This window comes from Lepidochelys kempii, chromosome 3 (assembly GCF_965140265.1).
Source record: "Lepidochelys kempii isolate rLepKem1 chromosome 3, rLepKem1.hap2, whole genome shotgun sequence".
In the NCBI taxonomy this organism is placed as follows: domain Eukaryota; kingdom Metazoa; phylum Chordata; order Testudines; family Cheloniidae; genus Lepidochelys; species Lepidochelys kempii.
This window is the reverse complement of record NC_133258.1, coordinates 115,482,684-115,508,851: the sequence shown is the minus strand read 5'-3', so window position 1 is coordinate 115,508,851 and position 26,168 is coordinate 115,482,684. Positions and strand designations below refer to the sequence as shown.

Here is a 26,168-nt window from a genome sequence, read left to right as displayed (position 1 = left end):
CTGGAATGGTTGACATTTGTCTCTTCTCAGATGGGGTAATGAGCAGAGCGTAGATAAAACTATCCGACATTATGAGAAGTTCAGTTTATGACATGGTTTCATTTTTTTCCACAAGCCTGTCATCACCACATCTGTGGTATAACTATAGAACATCTGACTGCTTTTGGTGGTGGACAAGTTTTACTAATATACATGTAGGGTAACCTGCACCATTAATGAATAATGATGCCATGCATAGTTTATCCAGGACAAACTGTTGTAATGGAAAATTATAAATTACATCCTTAATACTGTAATGTCATGAACTGACTATCAACATTTACATTTTATACATCACTTATTGGTCTTTTAATTTCTTTTTGGTCTTGTAACTATCCAGCACCAGGTTTGTTAGAAGCCTGATTGTCAGGATAGTTACTTGTGAAATTAATCCTGGAAGGATATTCAGTATTCTTAATTTTGTTTTCCAGCTATTAGATTGGCACAAATATCTTGATAAATCTCTTCCTGCACCTTTGGGTAGCATAGGTGCCTGGCTATACAGAGCAGAGGCTGCTGTTAGGGAAGAAATAATTGTCCAGCAAGCTCATGAGGAAACAGCAAATACGATACATCGGAAGCTTGAACAGCATAAGGTAACTCTGTATGAGACATCTCTATGCATGACATTCCAGTTTCAGTGTGGCCACTGTTCCTAGGATTGTGGGTGACTGAGAACTCATGCTGTATGAACAACAAATTTTCGTGATGGTTGTTACTAGGTTTGTTTTGAAAGTGAGTTGTGATGATGAGGCAACTTGGACAACATATGGAGTCCTAAGATTTCCTTGATGCAATACAAACTGGGTTTTGACATGCTGTAGTTAGGAGGCTACATGTACTAGTTGTTTTGGTAGATAATCTCCTGTTGGTGGTAAATGAAGATCAAGTGTCCATGCTTATTCTTTTAGATCTATCAGATGATACCTTTGACTATGAGGTTTTATTAAGATGTCTGCAGATCCTAGAAGAAGTAGTTAGAATTATTTTTGAATGGCTCTTATTCCTTTCTTTTTGAAAAGTCCCAGAGTGTAATATTCCATAGCTGTTCATCTGCTCCAGGAGCTCTCTTCTACAAAGCTCCACACTGTACCATTCTGTTACTCAATCTATATGGGAAGCCAGGTGAAATAGTAGGGTAATGGAGAGACTACAATACTTTAAATATGCTGATAACCCGCATTGCAGTTGGTCTTAACCTGCCTTAATGCCTAACCAAGATTTAGGCTTGAAAGAGAATGTGGTGAACCTAGATCATTTTGCACCCGAACAGGGCTTGAAAAATCCACTTTCCTGTGGGTGAGTAAGAAACTTTCATAGGCAAATTTGAATAATAGTGTGATCAATTTCTGAAGATTCTAAGCTCTCATTTAAAAGTAAGTTGTATATATAGACAGGCAGATAAAAATCTTTGGGGAGAAGTAGGAGAAGAAAGCTGAGACAGGAAATATAGAGGATGAAGTAGAGAACACAATGTAGGGAAAGAGTAAAAGGGTATATAAGCTGGGAAAGAGAGGAAGAAAAGAGAGAACAGACACTGAAAATATAGGGATAGAAAAGGAAGAAAAATTGGAGTGGAACCAGCAAGGGAAAGAAGATATAATGGAAGCAACAAAGGTGTATCTAGTAAGTTATATTTTAAAATGTTTTGTATTGAAAGTTGGCTGACAGCATGGTATAAAGAAATACAAGGCTCAACTGTTTTATTGCTGCAAAAATAATCTGCCAAGGATTTATTTAAAATTATATTTGTAGTCCTTTTAGCTTCTTTATGGTGTACAGTATAATGAAGGCCTAAAAGGTTTCTTAACAAAAAAGGTTTTGTTAATCTTGCAATATCATGAATGTCAGCTCTGTTTGTGCTAGAACAACTCCTGGAAGTCTTAGAGATATATATTTTGAGCTCTTACATCTTAAGTAATCACCCTGACAAGTAAACTTAGTCCTTAGGTTAGTAGATGTCAGGTAGATTTTCAAGCCCTATATCAATGGTTCTCAACCTATTTACCACTGTGGGCTGCATATATGTGTTATGTGGGCCACATCCAGTACTACCTGTATGGCTCTGAGGATATCACACGGGCTGCAGCTGTGTGTTGATGGGCCGCAAGTGGCCCACGAGCCACAGGTTGAGAACCACTGCCCTATATGTAATGCATGTGGGATGGAGAAAGCATCAGAAGAATTAGTAGAAATCAGCTCCCTGTATTGTGTGAGTGTGCTCATCTTTGTCACTCAAGGTCGTGACACAGGGGTCATGAAGGTCCTCAGCTGCTTAGGTAGCAGCAATGGCTCAATGTGTTTTTTCCAGCTGTGCTCTGCAATTTTTTTTTAATTTCTCTCTGCTGGGAACCTCACCACATTATCCATACCTTTGTCACCTCCAGAAGTTGTTACATGGCATTGCATATTATATGGCCCCTTAAGGTTATTCTGAAGTTCCAACTGATGCAGAATACATTATTAATAACATCTAGCTTTTATATAGTGCTTTTTATTAGTATATTTCAAAGTGTGTTTTGCCTTCTTAGACACCATCCTGCACAAACTTTGCTGTGTTCAACTTTTACATCCATAAGTAGTCCTACTGAAGTTAGTGGGACTACTCACAGTTGTTTAACTCAAAGTTAAACATGTATATAAGTCTTTGAAGGGTCAGGACCTTAATAATTAGTAATTCACTTGGAGAGCAAATTGCATCTCAATGCCATAGTTTTCACTGGCGTCCAGTAGATTAGTGGGTGAAGTTTCAAGTACTGGTTTTGACTTCTAAAGATCTAAAAAGCTTGTTATCTATCTAAGGATCTCAGGCTATGTCTACATAGCCCTGAAGTTTGGACTATGGAGGTGGGAATAGAAATGCACACCAAAGTGCTGTGTTGTAACTGCCCCGTGAGGGTGCTGTGAGTGCAAACTAAAAGGTTTCTAGTTTTCATTAATGTAGTCTGGTTAGCTGAGGATTATGTTAATGTGAACAAGGACACTTTTAGTTCACGCCCACTGCATCCGTATGTGGGGAAGCTGAAGCGCAGCAGTTTGGTGCTTACTGCTATTCACACCCCTGTACTCTGAACTGTGGGACAGTGTGGACAAGCCCTTAGAGACAACTTCCCTCCTTGCATGGCCAGGTGGCAAATGCAGTCATGTGAAATGTTTGTTCTAACATCCCTCATATAAATGAGAGAGGGCTAGCTGCAGAGAATTCTCAACAAGGGTTTCTTGATTCTCAAACTCATTTATTATCCCCTTTGCCTGACAAAGCCTGATATATCCTCCTTCAGACATACTGTCAGTTTTAACTGTTCTCTCAAACTTTCTACCAAAGAGGAGGGTTGAGTAGAGTCAGATGGGTTGGTGGAGGATCATGAGGGATATTGGGCACAATTTTGTGAATTGAGCCAATAGAATTGTTTATATCTCTGCTGTTGCATAAGTGCTCAGTCAGAGCAATCTGTGGAGAGGTGATATTTTAATACATTGAAAAAATAAACATTTCAGATAAATTTACTAGCTTGCATTTTGTGTCCCAGCTCCCTCAGCCTGGGGAGAGGAGGAGTTGTACATGATTTTGTTTGTCAGTACGATACTGATCAGCTTCAGCAAAGGACTGTACAATAAGCTATCTACTCCCTCACATTCTGGCAGCCTTCTGAAGACTTCACATCGTTATGGTTACCGCTTTGGAAACTATTGCCAGTCATTCATTTTAATAAGTAATCTCCAGGAAATCCTTTGAAGTAGTGTTGCTTGGTTACTATAGAAATGAGCTGTTGTTATGAGGCTTATGCTTGTTTGTATCTTATCATAAGCCTACAGGTTTAGGTACTGTATTCAGTGTAGGTTTGCGTAATATATAGCATATAATCACTGAATCTTCTGATGCTGAGAGTCAGGAGTTCACTTCACATTGAATATGCAATAACATCAGGAACCCTGAATCTGCTGCTTTGTATTGAGGGGGGGAGAGGGATTAGACTAATTGTGTAATATTTGAAATAGCAATTAATAAAAGCTGGTATTTGTAGTAAAGATATAAACAGTAAATTTAGCAAAATTATATACTCATGAAATTTCAGCAGTTGCAGACTTTATCTCAGATTAGTCACATATAACTAGAGTTCATCGTGTTTCTTTAAATCTCTGAAAGATTTATCTGAGGCAGAGCAAGTGCCATCTATTTTAAAAACTGCCAGAATTATAAGACACAGCTTTAGCAGAATATCTCATAAGGTACTTCCACTGTGCAGATGCTCAAGCTGCTATATAATGCTTTTATATTAGGCATTAACTTGCATGCAAATGTGACAGCATGTTCAAATACTTAACTACATTGACTCATCATTGCAGCCTTAAAATCATGCTTATTAGTTAGTCTACTGTGAGCGTTTTCTCTCTCTTTGAATCGAACCAGGACCTGCTTAAAAACATAGATGGTCACAAAAAGGCATTCCAAGTGATCCACCGGGCTAGGTCTGTTAATGGAGTCCCTGTTCCAGTGGAGCAGTTAGACGATATGGCAGAGAGGTAAGAAGAATTTCAATCTTAAATGATAGGTATCAGGGGGTAGCCGTGTTAGTCTGTATCCACAAAAACAACAAGGAGTCCGGTGGCACCTTAAAGACTAATCTTAAATGAATCCTTCTCTGTGAACGACAGAGATCCTGTTTACTTTATAATGTTTTCATGTAAAAATCAGATTTTACATTTGGTTCTTAGTTAAGAAGAATGTGAGCAGCAACAAATGAGAAATATATTGAAAAGCCTGATATTCATAATTGAACAAGCTATTGATTTTCAAAAAGGAATAATTTTTCAGACAGACTCGGCACAAGAAGGAACATTATGTAACAACACTTGGGATGCTTATGAACAAACTGGAAGAGGGATGCTTTGGTAATGAAAAGAACTTAGTCTGAGACCTAAACTGATGATTTACTTCTGTGTATAAACAAATTATAGCATGTTTGCTTTTAATGAGCAGCCTTCAGAGTGGTTATCATACAACATTAAATATGCCCTTAGGCTTTGCATTAGATCAAAGAATAGAGATATATAACTCACACATAACAAGGTAGCTTGAACCTATAGAAAAATCCCTCTGTTCCTCCTACACATTGAATGTTTCACTTTTTTACTACTGTGTGATTCATTCCTAGGTTTAATTTTGTTGCATCTACGTCTGAACTCCATCTGTTGAAAATGGAGTTTCTGGAACTGAAATACCGTCTGCTGTCACTGTTAGTCCTTGCAGAATCGAAGTTAAAATCATGGATTATCAAATATGGAAGACGAGAATCAGTAGAACTACTTCTACAGAATTATATTGTAAGCTTTTGTTCTTTGTTTAATTTTGTTGCATCTACATCTGAACTCCACTGCCTTGCCCCTTATGTTGTGATTTACACCTATGTAAAGACAGTGTAAAATGCTACCATAAGAGAAGGGCCGCATTTTACATCTACTCTGCACCCAATTTGAAGAGGTATAAAGGACCACAGAAAGTATAAAACAACAGAGAATCCAGCAGATGGCCCCAATCCTGGCTGCGCTCCAGCTGGTGCATGGTGCTCCAATGGTACAAAGTTCTTCTAAACCCAGCAGATCCAGCCTCTGAAATTAGGAGGATCTTTGGGGTGGTACAGAACTACTACTACAACTGTCACATGGCTCCTTAAGACCACTGGTGGCTTATGGAGAATAAAACAGCTTTCAGGCCAGTCTAACCTGTGTTGGGGGCTTCACCCTGGGCAGAGCAACTTGATGGGGAAACACGTAAGGCACATTTGAGCCCCCCCCCCCCCCTCAGCTGAGCTGAGCATTCATTAGCTGAGGTTCTTGCCCAATGTATTTATTATGTGTGCCATGTAAGATTTATGGAGTCCTCCCATATTTATTCGCTTTCTTTGATGTGTTTCAGTTTTGTAAATGATGTGCTGGTTCCCCACATTACTGTTATTAGCAATCTGAACTGTTCCTTTTCATTGTTTTCTTGTTTTGGGAATGGATACAAATGCCAAACTCAATTTACAGAGCAACAAATCAATAATTCAAAATAAAACACAAATTCAGTACCTGAGATTCCTTTTCATTTAATAGTTTAAAATAAGATTTTTTCCTGCTTACTATAAAATAATGATCCAAAAGCATCTTTCTCTCAATTATTTAACTTCCATTATGTTTTTAGTGCTCATCAAAGCAGCCCATTGACGATATTAACGATTATAGTTTTCTAACCATTGCACATCAAGAATTCCATAGTTTTAATGCTAATTGGGAATGGGCAAACTGTTTAGAGTAGAGTATACTCAATAATCATGTGCTTAACTTTTGAGAATGTGTGTTCCCATTTACTTTAATAGGATTACTCACATTCTTAAAGTTTACTAATGTGCTTAATGCTTTGCTAGATGGGGTGGGGCTTCAGTGTGTATCTGATGATATAAAGTATGCGTATATACTGCATAGCTAAGTTAGCCCAACATGCCTTCATTCTCAAAATGTTGGCAAAAAGTGTTTAAAAATCATATCAAATTACGTGTTCAATACAAAACTGGGACCCAAGTCTTTTGGTGCCACTGTCAGTACCTCCAAGTCTAATCAGTGAGCCTGGTTAGCCTATCTGAAAAACAGGGCTAATATTTCTTGCACTTACATATCTGAAGGGAATTTACAAAGGTAGGAAAAAAATATTTCCATTTGGCAGTTGGCCTAACTAAGAACTCAACCTTGAAAATTCTTAAGCACATTAACAACTTTAACAAATAATTTTGAAAAACAAATACATTTGAAAAAAAACAAAACCAAGTGACTAACCATCCATGAACAAAGGGGCAACATTTGTTGAATAAGTATTCCCTATAAATTATTTACCCAGCTCTGTTTAAGAGCAAATGTTCAGTGCAGGATATAGAGTTTTAGCATCAACCGTGAAGGTAAAAACCTATGCAACACTTTGTAAAGCAGCATCCCTTAATGTAGTATTTCTTTAACACCTCGTTCTGTCTCTTCTGGAAGATGTGAATGAAAACTGATGTTTGATGGAATATATTTCTTCTCTTCGAATGAAATCTGTCCCTTTGCAGAGGGTCAGTACAAGGGCTATTCTGAAGGCTTAAGTGAGATTTAAATGGTGCATAGGTTTTGTGTTAGCCGTCTGCATGAAGATGAATTTTGCCCTTACTGAATTGTTTTCACTTAGATCTCAGCAGAGGAGGAGTTATCTAATAAATAGTGACTCTTCAGTCAGTTCTTTGGCTTCTGCTGAATTCTAAGTGTGAAGAAGTCCAAAGAATTCCGGCAAGAAAGAGCAATTAACAGGTTGCCTTATAAGCATGTTAAAAATATTCATCCAAAATGTACTATTGAAAGAAAAAAAAAACCTGTGGGAGGAGACTATCCTGTCCTGTCATTGTGAAAGGGAACTCTGGATAGCACTTTGTAAATTAAGTGGGGGATGGTTTGGTGAAATTTGAGAAATCTTATCTTAATGCAATTGTAATTCAGAGGAATTGTACTTATTATTCCATGTGACATTTACTTTTGCCCCTTATAACTGTTTTTCCCCTTTTCAGTCTGTTATTGAAAACAGTAAATTCTTTGAGCAGTATGAAGTTACATACCAGATCTTGAAAAGGGCAGCTGAGATGTATGCCAAAGCTAATGGCTCAGGTAAATACCTCTGTATCTGTTGCAATTCTGAAGGCATTTTAGTCCTGTTGATTTTAATATCCTTCTTAAATTAGTTCCTCAGAGTATATTTAGAAGCCAATTCCTTCTGTGCAATACAGTTGTACTGTACCTGTAATTAACCACGTGGGATCTGACAAGACTAGATTCCAGTGGATTTCTATGAGTGTGTGTTGACTGTGTGATTATTAGAATATGCTACTTGAACATGAGGAAATCTAAGTGTTAATTGTAAAAAGTCTTCCACTTTTGACTTGTAGAAAAGTACTCCTGGTTGTAAGTGAAGAAGATTTTGATTCACAAAGTGTGAAATTCATTCCGGTGCAGAGGGCTAGCACAATGCCCATACACCAAATAAGTCTCACATATTTTGTACTGGCCTCCTGCACTGTGGTGAATTTCACCCACTTTGAATAACTTGGAGGAAATATGAAATGATAACATCTAAGAACTGAGTAACAGAGGTCATCTGTGCTTTTCGGGGGGTGGACTGTAAAAAAGCAACAGTCTCCTCTCGAAGTATCTGGAATGGGGATTTAATGATAGTCACAATCATAATAATAATGATGCAATTTGTGCCATTTTGAACAGCCTTGTGTTGGGGCACTTCAGAGCAACAGCTATCCAGGGGGAAGTTGTAGAGGGATTGTTAGCCCTCGCTGAACTCCCCACTACACAGGGGGAAGCTGCACCATTCTGTTATCTCTAGGCTCAAGGAGTGGTCTTTTATTCCTGGTGTGCAAGCCATGGAAGGATCTTTTGTATTATTATGCCTCTGCACCCACATGCAAAGCAGTCTCATCCAGTATCATTATTAGTAGAAATAGTATTCACTGAAGTACCTTTCACAAGCTTCACAGAATTACAAAGAATGATCAAAATGATAGGTGCAGTATACGATGACCTATGGATGGATCGGCTATTCTCTGTTCCACCTATACAACCCCATTGGGTTCAGTGAGGTTGCATGGATGGCTCTGGAAGCATCTGGTGGGGACTACTTTAAACACTGTCAAATAATAGTGCAGCAATCTCTGGGGTGAGATGCTGCAGTTGTTAAGATGGCTTATGGACAGGGAGTGAAAAGGAATATCTTACCCATTTAAAGTGACACTATCAGCTCAAATTTGTTCCAAAATTTAGATTTTTGTAAAAATACACTTTACAAAATTTAAGAGCAATAGAAATTATTTCATGATTTTTTAAAAAAAATCCAGCAATAAGTCATTTTCCAACAAATAAATATTCACCCGAGTTATTGGTAACATCAATAGTGCAAACTAAGGACACCTAAGCTATGAATTCATTTCTTAAAGGATCCTGCATTGTGGATGCATTGTCTATTTTCCTTAAAAAGAGGGAATCAAATGCACCGGTATGGCCCAGAAATCAAGTACACCACAGACAGAAAATTCAAAAAGTAAATGACAAAAATCCAGTGTCATTAATCTGGATTTACACAATTGTAAATTAGAATAGATTTTCACTGAATATTTTTAATGCAAATTCATCATTGAAGCAGCCGCACACGTAGTTTTCTATTTTTCTTTCCTTGTTACATTTAACTCATCCTATATTACCTTTTTGTTATTAGATGCATACACCAATAATATGCAGGATATGCACCATAACTGAGTTAATGTGACATTCTTTGTATACTTTATTTTTTACAACGTATGCTTAATTTCTCAACGTTAATGTTGCAGCTGACATAGAGCTTCGGGGGGAGGGGTTGCCAATACTTTGGAGGATAAAGCTAAAATTCAGAGGGATCTTGATAACATGGAGAAATGGGCTATAGATAACAAAATGAAATTCAACAAAGACAACAAAGAAAAACTAAATGCATAAGTACTGAAAGGGGGAAAACTGACTTGGCAGCAGCACTGCTGAGAAGGATCTGGGAGTTGTGGTGGATCATAACCGCAACATGAATCAGCAAATAAGATGGTGTTTGAAAAAAAAACAAATGTAATTTTACGTTGCATTAACAGAGGCATAGCATGCAAGTCCACAGGAGATGATAGTACTGCTCTACTTGGCACTGGTTAGGCCTCAGCTGGAGTACTGTGTCCAATTTTGGTCACCACTGTCTAGAAAGGATGTAGAGAAATTGTCTAGGAAGGATCCAGAGGCAAGTGACAAAGATGCTCAAAGGGATGGAATACAAGCCATGCGAGCAAAGGCTGAAGGAACTAGGTATGTTTAGTTTAGAAAAGAAGAGATTAAGGGTGTGGGGGGACATGATAGCACTCATTAGGTACTTGAAAGGTTGCTACAAAAAAGATGAAGAAAAATTGTTCTCTCTTGCCACAGAGGGCAGGACAAGAGGCAATGGGTTCAAACTGCAGCATAGCAGATTTCAATTAAACCTCAGGAAAAACTTCCTTACTGTAGGAACAGTAGGACAATGGAACAGACCCCTCAGGAGGTTGTGGAAGCTCCTTCACTGGAGGTTTTTCTAAAGGAGGCTGGAGAGCCATCTGTCTTGGATGGTTTAAACACAACAAATCCTGCATTTTGGCAGGAAGTTAAACTAGATGACCTTGCAGTCTCTTCTAACCCTGTGGTTTTATGATTCTGTGATTAGGTTGTGCATTTAATATATGTTTAAACAAACCTACTGATGCTGAAAAGAATATAAAATATAATTACTTAACAAGAATAATAAAAGAGATTTAATAATATTTTTAATAAAAGAAATACATGCTAAATACTTGGATAAATACTTCCAGCAGCTCCAAGACTTTTAAGTTGTGTTTAAAAATTCAATATGCTTTCTATGTCTTAGTGGAGGAAGCAGAGAATGTGATGAAATTCATGAATGAAACAACAGCCCAGTGGAGGAACCTGTCGGTAGAGGTGAGAAGTGTGAGGAGCATGTTAGAAGAAGTGATTGCTAACTGGGACCGATATAGCAGCACTGTGGCCAGTCTGCAGGCCTGGCTGGAGGATGCTGAAAAAATGTTGAATCAGCCTGAACATGCCAAAAAGGTAAGGAATATTAGCTACTTCATCCAACCCCTGTATATGGCTTTTATGACTGTTCAGTAAAAGTTTTACAACCTACACAAAACAAGTTTAAAAAAGTATATATCAGTGACCAGTTAGGGGCTGTTTGCAGAAGACTGGGGAGAAGCCCTAGATGATGAGAGTTGTGGCAGGTTGAGATTTATGCATGGAATAATTCCTGGTCTACTTTCTTCACTATCAGAAACCTTCACAGATGCATAGTATACTTTTTATCTGAGCATATTTGCCTCAGGTTTGTGTGTGTGCGCATGTGGGCACTCATGTGTGCATGTATAAATTTGGAAAGACAGCGAGCACATACAGGATGGTATAGCATAAAGGCTTTATTTTCATGAATTTAGGGTGGCCGCTTTGTTCACAAATGGGAAAGTCAAGAATGTGTTGTTATGCAGCTCACTCAAAACAAGTGCCATTATATCATACTGCATCATTATGTGTTCTGTATATGCCACATATTTTGTAGTAAAACTGGTTTAATCACTTCTTTCTTTGCAACAATTTAGGAGTTAAAGTGAGCTGTTTATACAAGCATTTATGTGCAGTAAATATTATGCTTTTACCTTTTTGTTTACCACTCAGGTGACTTCTCTGAATTACCACTCTGTCTACAGCCAGTTTATCTACGTATATTTGTAGTTATGTTTGCCCAGCAAATTAAAAAATAAGGATGTTTTAAACTATTTTAGAAATTATTTAAATAGGTCTAAAATTTGTTCCAACTATTGTGTGCATTTATATAGTTCACCATAACCCTGTCTGCTTTGGTATCATGAGTTGTGCTCTGACCTCAGAGGGGGTGAAAAATTATGACAAATACATTTTAGAAACTTCTTTAAATGACCTAAGATAGTTTTTCACCCGTAAGGATAACACTACTATTTTAATGGCACAATTTTAATATCTATGGTCTTCAGCACTACCAATGATAAATATCTCCTATTTAAAAAGATATCAGACTTTAATCCTGACACCAGCTGAGGACAGAATATTGCACATTGTGGGTCACAAGCCAGTTTAATTTTTTTTTTTAAAATTCAGTACTTTGAATTGGGGGGAAAGAAAGGAGCGTTTCTTATGTTTAAACAAAAATTGTGCCTGTAAAAGTTGTCTCAGTAGTTTGGCATTTTATAAATTGTCCTGGCAACGGTAGATTAATGGGCAAGTGAGATGGTCAGACACATGATAAATGCACATGGGTGTCAGAGGCTTATATGTGTGGTTTATGTTCATGTGTATAAAATGAAATATTGATATATTCTTTGTATATGAACATTTAAGACAACATCTATGTGCCGAGTCTGTTCTACAGTTTCATCTTAAAGCAGATTTTAAACACAAAATGTGAACTGTGAATAGTGCCACACGTGCTCCTGATATTCATGTGATGAATTGCATTCATGATGCAACTTTGACCATCCCATCTGCACTCTGTCCATCTGCTAATCTGTCTCCACTGGGACTCTTTGACTGCTAGGGTTGCCAATTTTAGTTGGATGAATTCCTGGAGTTTTCATCACATGATATAATATTTAATTAAAGATTAATCTTTATTTCCTGGAGACTCCAGGGCAATCCTGGAGAGTTGGCAATCCTATTCCAAATCTCTCAGCAGCTTCAAATAGCCAGTTTAAATAAGTAAGTAAGTAAGTAAATAAATAAATAAATACAGCACTCTGACATAGGAATATTACTTCCTTTCCCCCAAAATGTGCAGTTTCTCCCTCATATTACACTGGCTCAAGGATCAGAAGTGTCCCCAGTTATCAGAAGGTAACAGAATTTGCTTCTGGTCCTACGTGTTTTCAAGATGCTGTACTAGACCTTAAGAGTGACATCATCATGTATGGCAAATCTATTTTAGGTCATTTAAGAGGCTTTTATAATTTATCAGTTATAACTTTCACTCTCACTAAAGTTTGTACAATTCAACTAATGTTAACAAAGGCATCCTGGCTTCAAGTTGGATAGAGGTAATTAAATAGCATCAGTAACACAAAGTAAAACTTACTGAAATATTTCCAAAATATTTGTTTTGTAATGTATGTATAACATACAAAATCCCTGATGCTGTGGCGTGATATAAGGGCTTTATGGCACTCACCTGGAATGACCTACATAACTCACTCTTAAGTTCACCATGCATGAGAATTATGGTGCATCCCAAATGTAGGCCATAAAACCTTCATACCACACCATAATGTTTCAACTCTCCTTTAGCTCCCTGTCTGATTACAAGTTCTATATTTGCATCATTGTTGTGTTTGCAATGCTAAAATGTAAAGTTCTTCCCTGTTTCCCTTGGTAACCCCTAGTTTAAGGGATTCTACCATGAACTCATTAACCTAAACAATTTTGAAACTTGCCAGAAATAATCGTCCTGGACTCTCATATTCCTCGCACAAATAATTGAAATATAACAGAACAAATTCATCGCCGAACAAATCCATCTTTTCTGTAACTCCATCAACTGCCAGGAACTTCAACTAAAGATAAATTTGGCTTAGTAATTTCAAAGTTGCACAAGGAGGCTATTTACTGGGAAATATCTGTGATGCCCCTGCACCATGCCATCAGGAGGAGCAGGGTTTGTCACCTGCTGAGAACTGCCTTCCAACCTAGTGGATTCCTGAGGACCTGCAGATGGCCTCAGCCATTCACAGGGAAACCCCACACCTTTTCAACCCCAGCAGTCCCTCTCAGACCCCTCCCAGCACAGCTCCATTGGAGCCATGCTTCCAGGGCCTTTCCCCTTGCACCTTCATTCAAGGCCCCAGGAGGTATTGTCGGGGGGAATCAAAAAATAGTATAGGCTGGGACCGTATTCATTTTTTAAAGTCTTCCTTGGGTCAGGGACAATATGTGCCTCCCCCACACACACAGCCTGCCCTGACTCTGCTTCCTCCTTCATGCTGACTGGGGTCTATGCAGAGGAACTTCCGCAGGGTCTGGGGTGGGAAATGGTGCCTCAGAGGTATCCAAGCCATGCTTCCCAGTGTTGGAGAGGAGATTTACACCTGGAATGAAGAAGGTCTACCTCTGCAGGGTAATTCATTCTTCCATCTCATTTCTTCTTTGACCTCTTTGCTAAGTCTGCCAACAAGAGAACTGGTCAGTGCCTATTCTGAAGGAGTTATTTTGTTGTGAACAGTAGGAACAGGACTGCTGGTTTTGTTTTCCTTCTAGCGGGCCTGGCATGTGTACAGCAGTTTAAAAAAAGACAAGGAAGTGTTTATATAATATATCTGGGATGCTGTTGGGTATTTCTTGACAAATCAGTATTGTTATCTTGGGCACCAGGGGAATGCACCACTATTCTCAAACTAAAAGAAGATGGAAGATAACACCCAGTCTACTCGGAGACGATGAAGCTTATTCACTGATATGTCTATGTACATAGTACAAGTGCTCTTTACCCATCTCTTCTTTAGGGATTTAAATAATATTGTGTTCAATTATCTGTCCAACTCATTTAAGCAATATGCCTCCATTTGACATTTTCTTTGTAGCTATATGGGAGGTGTTTTAAATATGGATAAGTTATGACATCTGCATCAACTATTGTGTTGTCACAAGACTTTCTGAAACCTTGAGATTGTGCTTTTTGGTACAGCCCTGAGCAAGAGGCAAAGAGCCTGGAGCAGCTCTGGGAAGAATTGTACTTCAGACAGCCATTTGAAGCACAGTTCCTCCCTGGTTCCTCCTTCCTCCTGGGGCAGAGGAAAAAGGAAGGTGGGAAGTCATTTGTTGGGGACCTCTCATGGCAGAAAATTAACACAGACACACACATATCTCACACCTCTCTCTCTCTCTCACACATACATATCTCTCTCTCACACTCCCCCCCTGCACAGGCTCAGCTGTGCAGCCTAGAATACTGGAGTGGGGACAGAACCAAGGCTCCATCCATTCTCCTCTCCCTCCCCACTCACCCGCTCTGAGGTGGGAGTAAGCAGCCATGAAGCATTTGTTTTCCCCTCTGCTCTGAGGCCCACAATTACCTGCCTTGAGTTTACAAGGGGGATTCTTACTAATGTGCTGGCATGTAGTCCAAGTTGCAATACAGCCCATAGTGAATTAGTAGTTAATTGATTTTAAATGAACAAAAGTAATCCTCAAGTGTATATAAATTAAACAGAAATTAGATGAAACAGTGGCAGTATTATAAATTAAGACTCAAATCCTTTTATCTTACTCAGGAGAGTAGTCCCATTGACCTCAGTAGTTCTACCTACTTGATTAGAATTGAGAAGGTACTGATTGTTTATATCTATATTATAGATACAGCTATATAATATAGAGTCCCCTCCATTAACGCAGCAGGTTATCTTGATAGCTCTTTTTAAAAATATTATTTTGGAACATAAGAATTTACTAGAGTACCCAATGTGGGATGCTTCAGAGGATAATGTGCCTTGTAGGGAAAAGGTTTATCCATATCCTTTGTTGGTGATGAGGTTTAAATTTTATTGTGTAACATACTGACTTTTGCAAAATGTTTAGTAATGCTGCTTATATTGTGTTTAGGATTTTTTCCGACATTTACCTCATTGGATCCAGCAGCACACAGCCATGAATGATGCTGGTAACTTCCTTATTGAAACTTGTGATGAGACCATTTCCAGAGATCTTAAACAACAGCTGCTGCTACTAAATGGAAGATGGAGAGAGTTGTTTATGAAAGTTAAGCAAGTATGTGTTGTTACGGTTGTTGTATTTAAGTAATTATTTTACCATTGCAATGCAGCAAGGCTGCCTAAGGTTTGTACCACTAAAGCCTGCGTGGACAATTTACCAGGACTCCAAGGACCATGTCTAATGTAAATGTATATAATATGTAAATCATGAAGCAATACATACCACCAGAATAGTTGGTTGCATTTGTACCTTTTTAGAAAGATGGGTAGAGATGGTTTGTTCAAGTTCATCAGCAAACATACTTTGCAACTTATCTCTGTAATATTTGACCATGACTTTTTAAAAAAATGCACATTCTCTATAGTTGAGAAATTAAAATGATTTTCAAAAAATAGCCATTGTTTATGTGGAATCTATAGAGCCAAATTTAGCCACAGTGTAAGGGGATACGTCTAATGCTTTTTAATGGGAGTTGCACCTACTTATCAGAGGGCTAAAGCCAGTCAACAGCAGAGGCAGCACACGTTAATCAGCCAATCCCATTCCCAAGGCTGTGCTGACATCATTGTTGCCTTGTGCTCTACCAGGCACAGAGAGCAAAAAACTTCGCTTCAGGAAAGAGACTCACCGGGCTGGAAAAGAAATGTTATTTTAAGAGGTTATTCAAAACGACATGAGGGAAGATGTGAGATATGACTTGTACCAAAGTATTTGACAGCCTTATATACACATTTAAAAATATCTGCATTGAAGTAGTCATATGGCTAATGAAATTTTTTATTTAATTACTTTTGACTACTCACCTGAGGCCAAATCCTGTTCTCCTTACTCTCATGAGTATTTCCATTGCTGTCAATGAATCACATTAGTAAAGTGGTCAGCATTTGGCTCTTATTTTTTTAAACCTTTCAAACTGTTGCTTGTAGCATAGTCACAGCTTTATTATTTGCTAGTGATGGGCAGAGTAGTTTACTTGGCAAATCCTGATCCCCAGAGTTTGAATGCTCCCCTGCACATTTTGAGACTGTCTCCTCACTCCTATTCCCCATCCATCTCCATGACCTTCTAAAAATTCTCCCACTCAATTCTTTCCCGTCTATTTTGTGCCCTCTAACAGTTCCTCAGTTCTTCCTTCACCCCAGCCCTCAACTAATTCCCTGACTTCTCTCTCTATCTCCTCTGTCCTCCCAGCCTTCCCCAATTTTGTTTGGCTGCCTCTCTTCCTGCTGAGTTGCAGATGCTGATGCATTCATATTTCCTGATGTTAATAGCTTCACAGTCAAATGCTGTCAACAATGCAGAGAATGTGAATGGACTGGCACCAGGACCTTAGTGGAGAGGCTGCCATATTTGCTGTATCATTAAACCAGATCCCCAAAGACACTGTTAGAGGGTTGCAGTGACTGAGAATACTAGGAGACTATTGGCATTTTACTCACTGAATTGATAAACTAGCAAGTCAAAGTTTGAGAGAAAGTAGATGCTCAGGTGGAATGTGTCCCTGTCTAGGGCCAAAATTGAGAAAAGGGTAAAATATGAAGCCTCAAAAGAAAGGCTACTGGTAGTTCAGGAGAAGTGAGTTGGGGAGTTAGGTCCACTTCAGAAACCTGAGAGAGAAAGGGGTTCTTGAAGTGATCCAAACTTTAAAATATGTTTGGGTTTTCTTTCATGGATGGAATTGAAGTGAGGGCCATTTGCGGGATTGGAAACAAGTTTTCCCATTTCTAAAAAAGAACTATGTGCTTCATTAATCAATATTAAAATTTAAAAAAACAAGCAACCAACGACTTGCTGGACCCTTAGCTTAAAAGATCACTAGCAAATCACACTGAATAAAAAGAAAAGAAAAGTTTAACAGTTACTCCCAAGAACCTATTAGTTTCCTTAAGTAGCAGCATTGCATATTTTGACATGTTCTCTGTGTTTTTATTTTCCATTTTTCATAGTATGCTCGCGTAGATGAATTTGACAGAATGAGGAAGGAATACTTGGATGGTGTTGCCACCTTGTCTACCTTTGCTGATTGCACTAATGGAAAATTTTCTGTGCCTGTTGAAGTGTCCTTTCTAAATGTCAAGATGTTTGTCCAAGGTTTGGAGGTGAGTTTCTTCCTTTCATCTGTCTGTCTCTCTCACTCTCTTTCTCTCTTTTTTCTTCACAGAAGGGAGAATTATTTAACTATTTAATTTTATGAAAGGATCAGAAGATTATTTATTTACATAGCCATATCAATATTTTTATACTACAGTGGTGTATTTTGTGTTTTAGGTAATCTAAATGATTGCATTCTATGAGTGACATTTCTGGAACACATTTCCAATGCAACAAGCAGGGGTGTCACTAGATTTTCAGCTGAATGCTGAACTTTAATACAGAGCGTTGGAGATGAACTCCTTTGCTTAGTATATATCAAATACATTCTGGACCTGGTCCAACACTCGTTGAAGTCAATGGAAAAAATCCCATTGATGTCAATGGGAGTTAGATCTATCGCCTACAGCTATGGTGAGAACAAGCTGATGTGCCACATGAATTCATAAACCTGTTAAAATATTTGTTGCAGGATATTAAACAGAAGGTGCCTGTGATGGAAGCTCAGTACAAGACAATTACAAGGACAGCACAGCTTATTACAAAGGAAATTCCCCAAGAAGAAGTCAATGAAATGCTTGCAACGATGACAGGGATCAAAGCACAGCTAAGCAAGGTCCTGGAATATCTTTTCTGCTGTGCAGTATGTTTACTGTTGGACTAATAATTAAAGATGGGTCCAAACAGGAACCATTTAGCCCAGTGCCACACCAACCCCAAGCTCAGGGGACTTAGTAAAATGGGACCCATATCTGAACCAGGCTTAGAATTGGTTGCTTATGATTTGTTTCACATAATGGGTTTTTATAAAAACTAAACTACCAAAACTACCCTCTGGTTTTGACCCCTCTTTATTTCCAATGGACACGAGCTAAAACCTAAACTATTTATGTTAAACATCTCTTCTATCCCTCCAGACCTTAGGGGGTTAGATAAAATGGGACCCATATCTGAGTCCCCCCAGGTTTGAGTTTTGCTTTTTTCATCATTAAAACCACCCCAGTTTTGTCCATTTGATTCTGTACTAAAGTGACATTTATGAGCATTCTTTGAAAGATATGCTTTCATATGGGAAATTTACTTAAAAATAAAACTTGTTATGTTAGATTGTGCATATTTTCAAAAGTAGCTGGGTGGCATTTGTTTGGTTTTGGTTTTTTTTGGTATAACTGAAGTATTAGAGCTAATGCATAAATTTGGAAAAAATCATTGAAGTTATATATATTATAATGTTTCAGGTGTATGCATTTAGACTGAGTGCTAGCTCCCAAAAGTTATGCATGTCAGTACATATATACAATAGACCAGTGCACACTTTTCATATGCAAGTTTCTCTCCACACCAAATGCTCTGCATTAATCAGACCTGTCCTTACAGTCAGAGAGTGTTGTGTGCAGCCTCTTCCTGAAGTCATTAACACTCCTCCTGAGTTGAATAGATGGTTTTATTATATATGAGCTACTCTTTTTACCCTTATCATCTCATGGAGCTTATGCCTGAACATGGAACCTTAGCTTGTGTCACCACTGTTGCACTAATTTAAACTGCCAGGCTGTCCCCAAAAGCACACCCATACTTCTATAGTGAGAAGGTGAGTGTTTTTGTCCAACTGAAACTGGCCGAGAGCCCAACCCTGATTGCTCTACTGCTGGGAAATACAGAGAAATATGTAGGTGTAAAAATCCAAACAAAACACACACACATACACCACCCCTTTGTCAATATTGTCTTCTTAACAAATACAGTAGTTCAAACTCACCTCAATAAAGGGGTGGAGTAGTGAAAGACAGAAGCTGAGTGGGAAGTAGTGATGGAGAACTGAAGAGGTACAGTGGGAAGAGACAGATGATCTTGCAAATCATATATATGCGACACTCCTGTGTAAGGGATGCAGGATTGGGCCAGAGACAATGTAGAGAATGAGAGAAAGAGAAGCAAAAGAAATGGAAAAAGGAAGGGGTATGTAGAAAAAGTGAGAGTGGAAGGATGGGATGGAAGAGAGAAGGAGGGAGGTGGAAGGGGAGAAAGAGAAATGCAGGAGAGAGACCATGAAGCAGAAGATAGCAAATAATGTAAGGGAGAATAAAAGAAGAGATCTCCCACACAAAAGTTTAAATGATATCTAGTGCACATATATTAAAATAACTATGGGTGGAATATATTAGCAAGAAGATATTACCAGATCCTGAAGTACTTGATATTAATGGTAATTTTTGCTTAAATAAGAACTAAATATCAGGTCCATTTACCTTTAAAAGAAGGAGGGGGCTTATGTAAAGCAATGTGCATGGAAAGGTTATTTATTGTTTATTGAATTTCAGTAACTTTCTGTTGTAATGAGATTTTTTTCTTTATGTTGCCAAAAGACTAAGGAGTGTTGCCCTGGCCTGCTCTATGAAGCTCAGCAGCTGCTGTCTCCTCTGGAAGAATTAGAAAAGCAAATTACATATTTTTATGAGTCTCTTGAGAAAGTCAATGAAATCATTTCTGCCTTAGATCCTGAAGCGCAACCTGCAGCTGTTTTTAAACAAAACCACCAGGTAAGTTTAAAAAAACCCCCAAACACCCAAAACCCTATCTAGAAAATATAAGAGACTCCATGTGAGCATTTATGCAACATATTAGATTGTTAGGACTCTGGATTGCAGCAGTGAGAATTGAGGAGCAATTCTTAATTGAGGGGCAATTTCTTAATCTTCATTTAATAATAGTTAAACACTTTTTCTTTGGGATACAGATGCCAGCTCTACAATTCACCGCTGCCCACCAACTTTCCCACAAACTCACATTAACTAAAAGTGCATTTTTCTTCATATGGGCCCTGTTTCATCTTTCTCTGAAATCAGTGGGAGACTTTCCTTTGATTTCAATGGAAACTAAATCAGGCCCCTATGCAATTGCACACAGCATCAGTGAACATTGGGATTTCCTTGAGAATGCTTAGGAACTCCCATTGATTTTCATGGACACTGGTGGGCTTCCCATGTGTTGGACAGGAGTTTTCTTTGAAGTCATTGGGGGTGGGGAGATATAATGTAATGAGGCCTTAAATTTCCACCTGTCCTGCAGTAAGAAGGTGACTTTTTTGCAGGAACTCACTGTTAGACAATGGAAGGACATATTGAATCCAGAAGAAAATATCTTAGATTGGCTTCTTGCATCTGTAATGTAAGGCTGGAATGTTAAAGGGCTGTTTAGAGACAAATACAGGGAGATAATATTGTTAGCAAAATAATGGACTTAGTACAGTATATGAAAGAACAGTTAGAAATTATTTTATAATTGCAACGACTATGGAGATGTGAGCCACACTTCAGTCAGGAAGGGCCCGCGCCCCACCAGTGACTTGAAGCTTACGTCTTTGTTTTTGGAAGAAAAATAATATTGGGCTGCTGAGCTTGACTGTGCATGTGAGCCAGTCCAGCCTTTATCTAAACTCCCTCACTTTCCTGAACAAATCCTGTCCTGTCTGAGCATAGACACCGAATGAAACAGGTGTCAGAGCTGCAGAATGAGAAGAATGCATCATCATGAAGTCTCCAGCTTTTAGATTACCATAGCCCAGACATCATAATTTAAGTAAATGGCTTATTTCTGCTAAAAGGATTTACCACCCATGGAACTGAGATCTGTGACAGTCTGACAGATTATACAGAGGCTCCTGATTTCTGCTGAGTAGATCATGGAATAGATAGTTCATTAAACAGTAAAGGGCCACACTTGTGCTTTCCTCTCATGAGAATTAATGAGGTTTTTCTTCTTATTTGTGTAGTTGTAGTTACTGATTCTCTTGTCTAATGATTTGTTGTGGTCATTTAAATTCCAGTAACGGGACTGATAGATGGCACGGACCTTATGTGTAAGCATTTTAGCAAGCTACGGAGAGTTGTCACTCTTTTATCTACTCACTGAATGAACATCTGTTTTGCAATTAATACTATGGTTACAGATATTAATAATACCCAAATCAAGAATAAATGACAGAATCACACAGCCAGAAAAGACCCTTGCATTTTGTAAAACTACCCATATGGATCCTATCCTACAAGCTGTTCTGTAGGACTGAATTCCTGTGGATGGGGCTGAGCACCCCTGGAAAAAGTTTGCCAGATTTATATTATTCTCTCTAATGTCTTGTTTAAACTGTTCTTGGTGGAACCTGACCACTTCCATTTTCTTATTGTCACAAATGCCCCCCTAGGTTGTTTTTTGTTGTTGCCTCTCTTTGTTTCTGGCCGGAATAGAATTGTGTTTCTTTCTTTCTTTCAGGATTTGGTAGCATACCAAGAAAACTGCAAGAAAGCTTTGTCCCTGATTGAGAGAAACAGTCAGGACATTCTGAAGTTTGTGGCTTCGAGTAAGGTGTTACAACATTTCGATCCATTAATGCTTCAGAAGAAGGTCACAGAGATCCAGGTCACTTTTCAGGTAGTTATGTTGCTTCTCAGTACATTTTTGAGACTCTCTTAGGGTACGTCTACACAGCAAAGAAAAACCTGCGGCTGGACTGTGCCAGCTGACTCAAACTCATGGAGCTCGGGCTGCAGGGATGTTTCATTGCTGTGTAGGCATCTGGGCTTGGGCTGGAATCCGAGCTCTGGAACCTTCCAACCGCACAGGATCCTAGAGCCCGGGCTCCAGCCCGAGCCCAGATGCCTACATAGCAGTGAAACATCCCTGCAGCCTGAACCCTGCGAGCCCGGGTCAGCTGACGTGGGCCAGCCACAGGGGTCTAGTTGCTGTGGAGACGTACCCGTAGTATGCACTTGTTTTTCCTGTGTTCTCTTCGCTTTCTGTCAGTCTTCAGCTGTTGCCACAGGGAGCACAAAGAAGTTTCCTTTGTTTTTCTCCTCTCCTGACACCCACATACTCTTTAAATCAAACACAGGGCTTACTTGTATTAGAAAACTTGCACTAATGTAACTAAATTACTTTAAAATCTAATATACTTTTAATACTTCAATACTATATACTTATACACAGCCAGAGGTGTTCATTCTCATTGAAATCTTTCCCTTACTCCAATCTGTACCAACAGTGCCATGATACAGTGGGATAATTCCCCTTTTTTAGAATTTGAAGTTGCAGCAGAAATAAAGACTAGGTCAGTGGGAGGGGAGGAGATACTTCACAGAGCTCTGTGAAATGAGACTCAGGTTTTCATGTGTCATGTGCTCAGGGAGCTTTGGGTCTGCTTTTCCGTGTAATGACCTACAGGTCAGAATCCTCTGCACCCCTCTGATAACCTGAGATCAACAGAGAAATCCCACAGATTTCAGGCCATCTGTTTATGGGGTTAGAAGATCCCCACAGAGGGACTGCCTTTCTGTGTTACTGCCGAGACCTCTCTACCAGCACCTGTTATCACAGCTCTCATTGGAAACCATCTGTTCATGCACCCCACTCCACTCCAAGAATGGAGCATGGTGATTTTTTAAAAACTCAGTCTTGCTGGGTTTGTATTTCCACTGGAAATAAATCACAGTTACAGTGAGAGGCAAATGCTGAAAGTTACAAACATTTGGTTTATATAGTACTCCACATTTAGTGCCCAAATCTGTCTCACTTACTCACTTGAAGTAGTATTTTACTCTGTGAATAGTTTCATGGATACTTTCTGGATTATTTGAGTAATCAAGTACTTATACAACTTTAGTAAGTGTAACAAAATCTGGCACATAATTATCCAGTACTCTTTTAGGGTCAGATTTTCCAAATGTTGGTTTCAATGACACTCCTTTTAGAGTAATGTACTATTCAATATAAGGGTGGCATAATTGGACTCTTAATTACTCTATGAAATGTAGTGTCTTGAATTTTAAGCTAAAGTGCTGATTGTCTAAATCAAGGGTTCTCAAACTGGGGCTCGGGACCCCTCAGGGGGTTGTGAGGTTATTACATGGGGGATTGCAAGCTGTCAGCCTCCACCCCAAACTCCACTTCACCTCCAGCATTTATAATGGTGTTAAATATTTTAAAAAGTGGTTTTAATTTATAAGGGGGGTCACACTCAGAGGCTTACTATGTGAAAAGGGTCAGCAGTACAAAAGTTGGAGAACCACTGGTCTAAATGCTATCATTGAGCATTTCTGAACATCTGGATTCTCAGTGAAGATCTGTAGATGTCATTTTTCCTTGGGTTATGCTTATGGGTTACAAAGGCAGGTTCAGTTGAAGGAGCTTGATAAGTTGCTCATGTAATACATTATTCCCATCTTATAAGAGTGGGTAGTTAGTTTTATTTCAGTTTACATTTGAAGTAGACTTAACTCATGGGGCATAGCCAGCCTTAGTCTATTTGTGGACCTGGGGATTATTATTTCTCAATGAATGGAACCAGTTCTTATACGAACATACTACTGTGCACAGAGTCAGCCTGGGAATTTTGGGGAGATTGAAAAAGATGATTATTTGAGGCAGCCCAAAAGAACAGTCCAGTTTTAGGGCATTCGTGTAGGATTTGGGAGACCCAGGTTCAAGACTCTGTTCCACCAGAGACTTCCGGTGGGACCTTAAGCAAGTCACTTAGCCTCTTGTGCCTCAGTTCCACATCTACAAAACTGGCATAATACTACTTCCCTACCTCACAGGGGTGTTGTGAAGATAAATACATTAAAGAGGATGAGGTACTTTGAAATCTGTTGATGAAAAGAGTTATGTAGGAGTTAGGTATTGTAATTAACTGACATATTTTCTGTAACAGAGGTTTTCAAACTGTGGTGCATGGAGGAATGTTCATGGGGTGAGCATAATGCAAAAGGCATTTTTTTTACTTTTTAAAAATTAGTATTACTAAGGCCTTACTTAATTCATAATATTGCGGAAATTGAAGATCCCTCAACGTTAGGCTTCCACCACAATTTTGTTAGCCAGGCAGCTGGCAGCGGGAGCCCTGGCCTCCAGCCACCCGGGGCCAACAGTGGGAACCCTGGCCACGAGCCACCCAGGATTAAGGTTCCCGTTGTCAGCCCCATGCATGGCAGAGCTCCGCTGTCAGCCACCCGGCTGACAAATTTGCAGTGGAGTCCTAATATATTGGGATCTGCAATTTCTGCAATATCACAAATTAAGTATGACCTTAAGTAGGAGTAAACATTTTGCAGCTCATTTAATCATATGGACTTTTTTGGTGATGGCTGGTGATGCAGTACACAGGAAAGAGTTGCCATGTATTTAATTATAAGCCAACGATCATTTCTATAGCAATAATTACCTTTCCCAGTTCAGTATGTCGTATCATTTGTCATTTCAGCAAGCAGTGTTGTTGTGCTTATTCCGCTGGTGAAAAATGGATTGGTAGTTATTGCCAAAAGATGGTAATGTTCCAAAACGAAAGGCAGAAGCTGAAATGGCTAAAGTTGTTACAGACAAAAAATCTGCAAAAACAAGAAAATATGATGAAGCATATTTGAATTTTGGTTTCACTTCCATTGCAGTTAGCGGAGAAATCAGGCCTCAATGCGTAGTGTGTGCAGTAACTTTAGCAAATGATAGCCTGACGCCAACAAAATTAAGATGCCATTTGGAAACAAAACATGGCGATGTGGTAGGAAAGAACAGAGATTTTTTTCGAATGAAAGTTACAAGAAATTAACAAACAAAAAACCACAGTGAAAAATGTGGTATCCACCCCTGCAAGTGATTTAAAAGCATCGTATCCAGTTGAATACCACATTGCCAAGAATAAAAAGCCTTACACAATTAGGGAAAAACGGATTCTCCCAGCAGCAATTGACATTGGCAGGACAAGGCTTGGTGACAGTGTGGCAGAAAAGTTAAAAATGATCCTGCTGTCAGACAACACAGTCAGCTGCCAAATCTTTGACATGTCAGAAAACATCAGGGCACAGCTGATCTCTCGATTGCAAGCCAGTTTATTTGTAATCCAGTTGGATGAAGCAACGGATATATCGAAAGCTCATTTAATTGCTTACGTTTGGTACGCTCATGAAACATCAATATTGGAAGATTTTTTTTGTTCTGCAAGCCAATTAAGATTCATGCAACTGGATCTGAACTGTTTAACATTTTAAACCACTTTCTAACATCTCACAAGTTGAAGTGGGAAGCTTGTATCAAAATCTGCATGGATGGAGCCCCTTCTGTGTCTGGAGGTAGGGCAGGCTTGGCAATTGTTTGAAATTGCGCTACATATATTGTGGACTCATTGTGTGATACACTGCAAAGCCCTTGCAACTCGAAACATGGATCACATACTTACAGTTCTGCTCTAAAAATAGTGAACTTTATCAAGATGCAACCCACAAAGGCACTTCTCTTTGAAATGCTTTTTGCAGAAATGGGAGCAGAGCATGATGCTTTGTTGTTTCACATGAAGTCAGTTGGCTATCCAGTGGGAAAGTGTTGCAACGCGTTTATGAACTGAGAAATGAAATTTGATTTTTTTGTGGTGGATATGAATTTCACCAATGCCGAGACACCGTGTGATCCCTAGTGGCTTGTGCTTTTGGCTTACCTTGCTGATATTTTTGACAAAATGAATTATTTTTGCATTGTTCTTTTGCAAGGAGCAGAAAGTACTATTTTTGACCTGCACAACAAGATATCGGCATTCAAGAGAAAACTAGATCTCTGGAAAACAAAAATCAAAACTGGTTTAAGCATTCCATTCCCGTTGTTAACTGATGTTATCGATGAAACAGAATCTGAACTATTCACTGTTG

The 26,168-nt window shown here is 38.9% G+C and overlaps 1 protein-coding gene and 1 long non-coding RNA gene across 13 annotated transcripts in view; one reads left to right on the top strand and one right to left on the bottom strand.

Annotated features, from left to right (window-relative positions):
* Nucleotides 1–26,168, top strand: part of SYNE1 (spectrin repeat containing nuclear envelope protein 1) — a 501,442-nt gene that overhangs the window by 143,639 nt on the left and 331,635 nt on the right. For all 11 annotated transcript variants that reach the window (XM_073337684.1, XM_073337695.1, XM_073337685.1 and 8 more), the window contains 10 exons: nucleotides 471–635; nucleotides 4,451–4,563; nucleotides 5,196–5,364; nucleotides 7,611–7,707; nucleotides 10,517–10,719; nucleotides 15,283–15,447; nucleotides 17,340–17,492; nucleotides 17,957–18,100; nucleotides 19,851–20,024; nucleotides 21,754–21,912. In XM_073337684.1, coding sequence (XP_073193785.1) covers nucleotides 471–635; nucleotides 4,451–4,563; nucleotides 5,196–5,364; nucleotides 7,611–7,707; nucleotides 10,517–10,719; nucleotides 15,283–15,447; nucleotides 17,340–17,492; nucleotides 17,957–18,100; nucleotides 19,851–20,024; nucleotides 21,754–21,912 — 1,542 coding nt within the window. The remainder of the gene's footprint in view (nucleotides 1–470; nucleotides 636–4,450; nucleotides 4,564–5,195; nucleotides 5,365–7,610; nucleotides 7,708–10,516; nucleotides 10,720–15,282; nucleotides 15,448–17,339; nucleotides 17,493–17,956; nucleotides 18,101–19,850; nucleotides 20,025–21,753; nucleotides 21,913–26,168) is intronic.
* Nucleotides 9,312–24,818, bottom strand: LOC140909129 (uncharacterized). Of its 2 annotated transcripts, XR_012158094.1 has the most exons (4): nucleotides 24,698–24,818; nucleotides 15,876–16,025; nucleotides 15,302–15,405; nucleotides 9,312–13,848 (listed from the first exon to the last, which is right to left on the bottom strand). It is a non-coding gene; the product is annotated as an uncharacterized lncRNA (long non-coding RNA). The 2 variants fall into 2 exon arrangements; XR_012158093.1 differs by lacking the exon at nucleotides 24,698–24,818 and having other exon boundaries at nucleotides 15,876–16,673.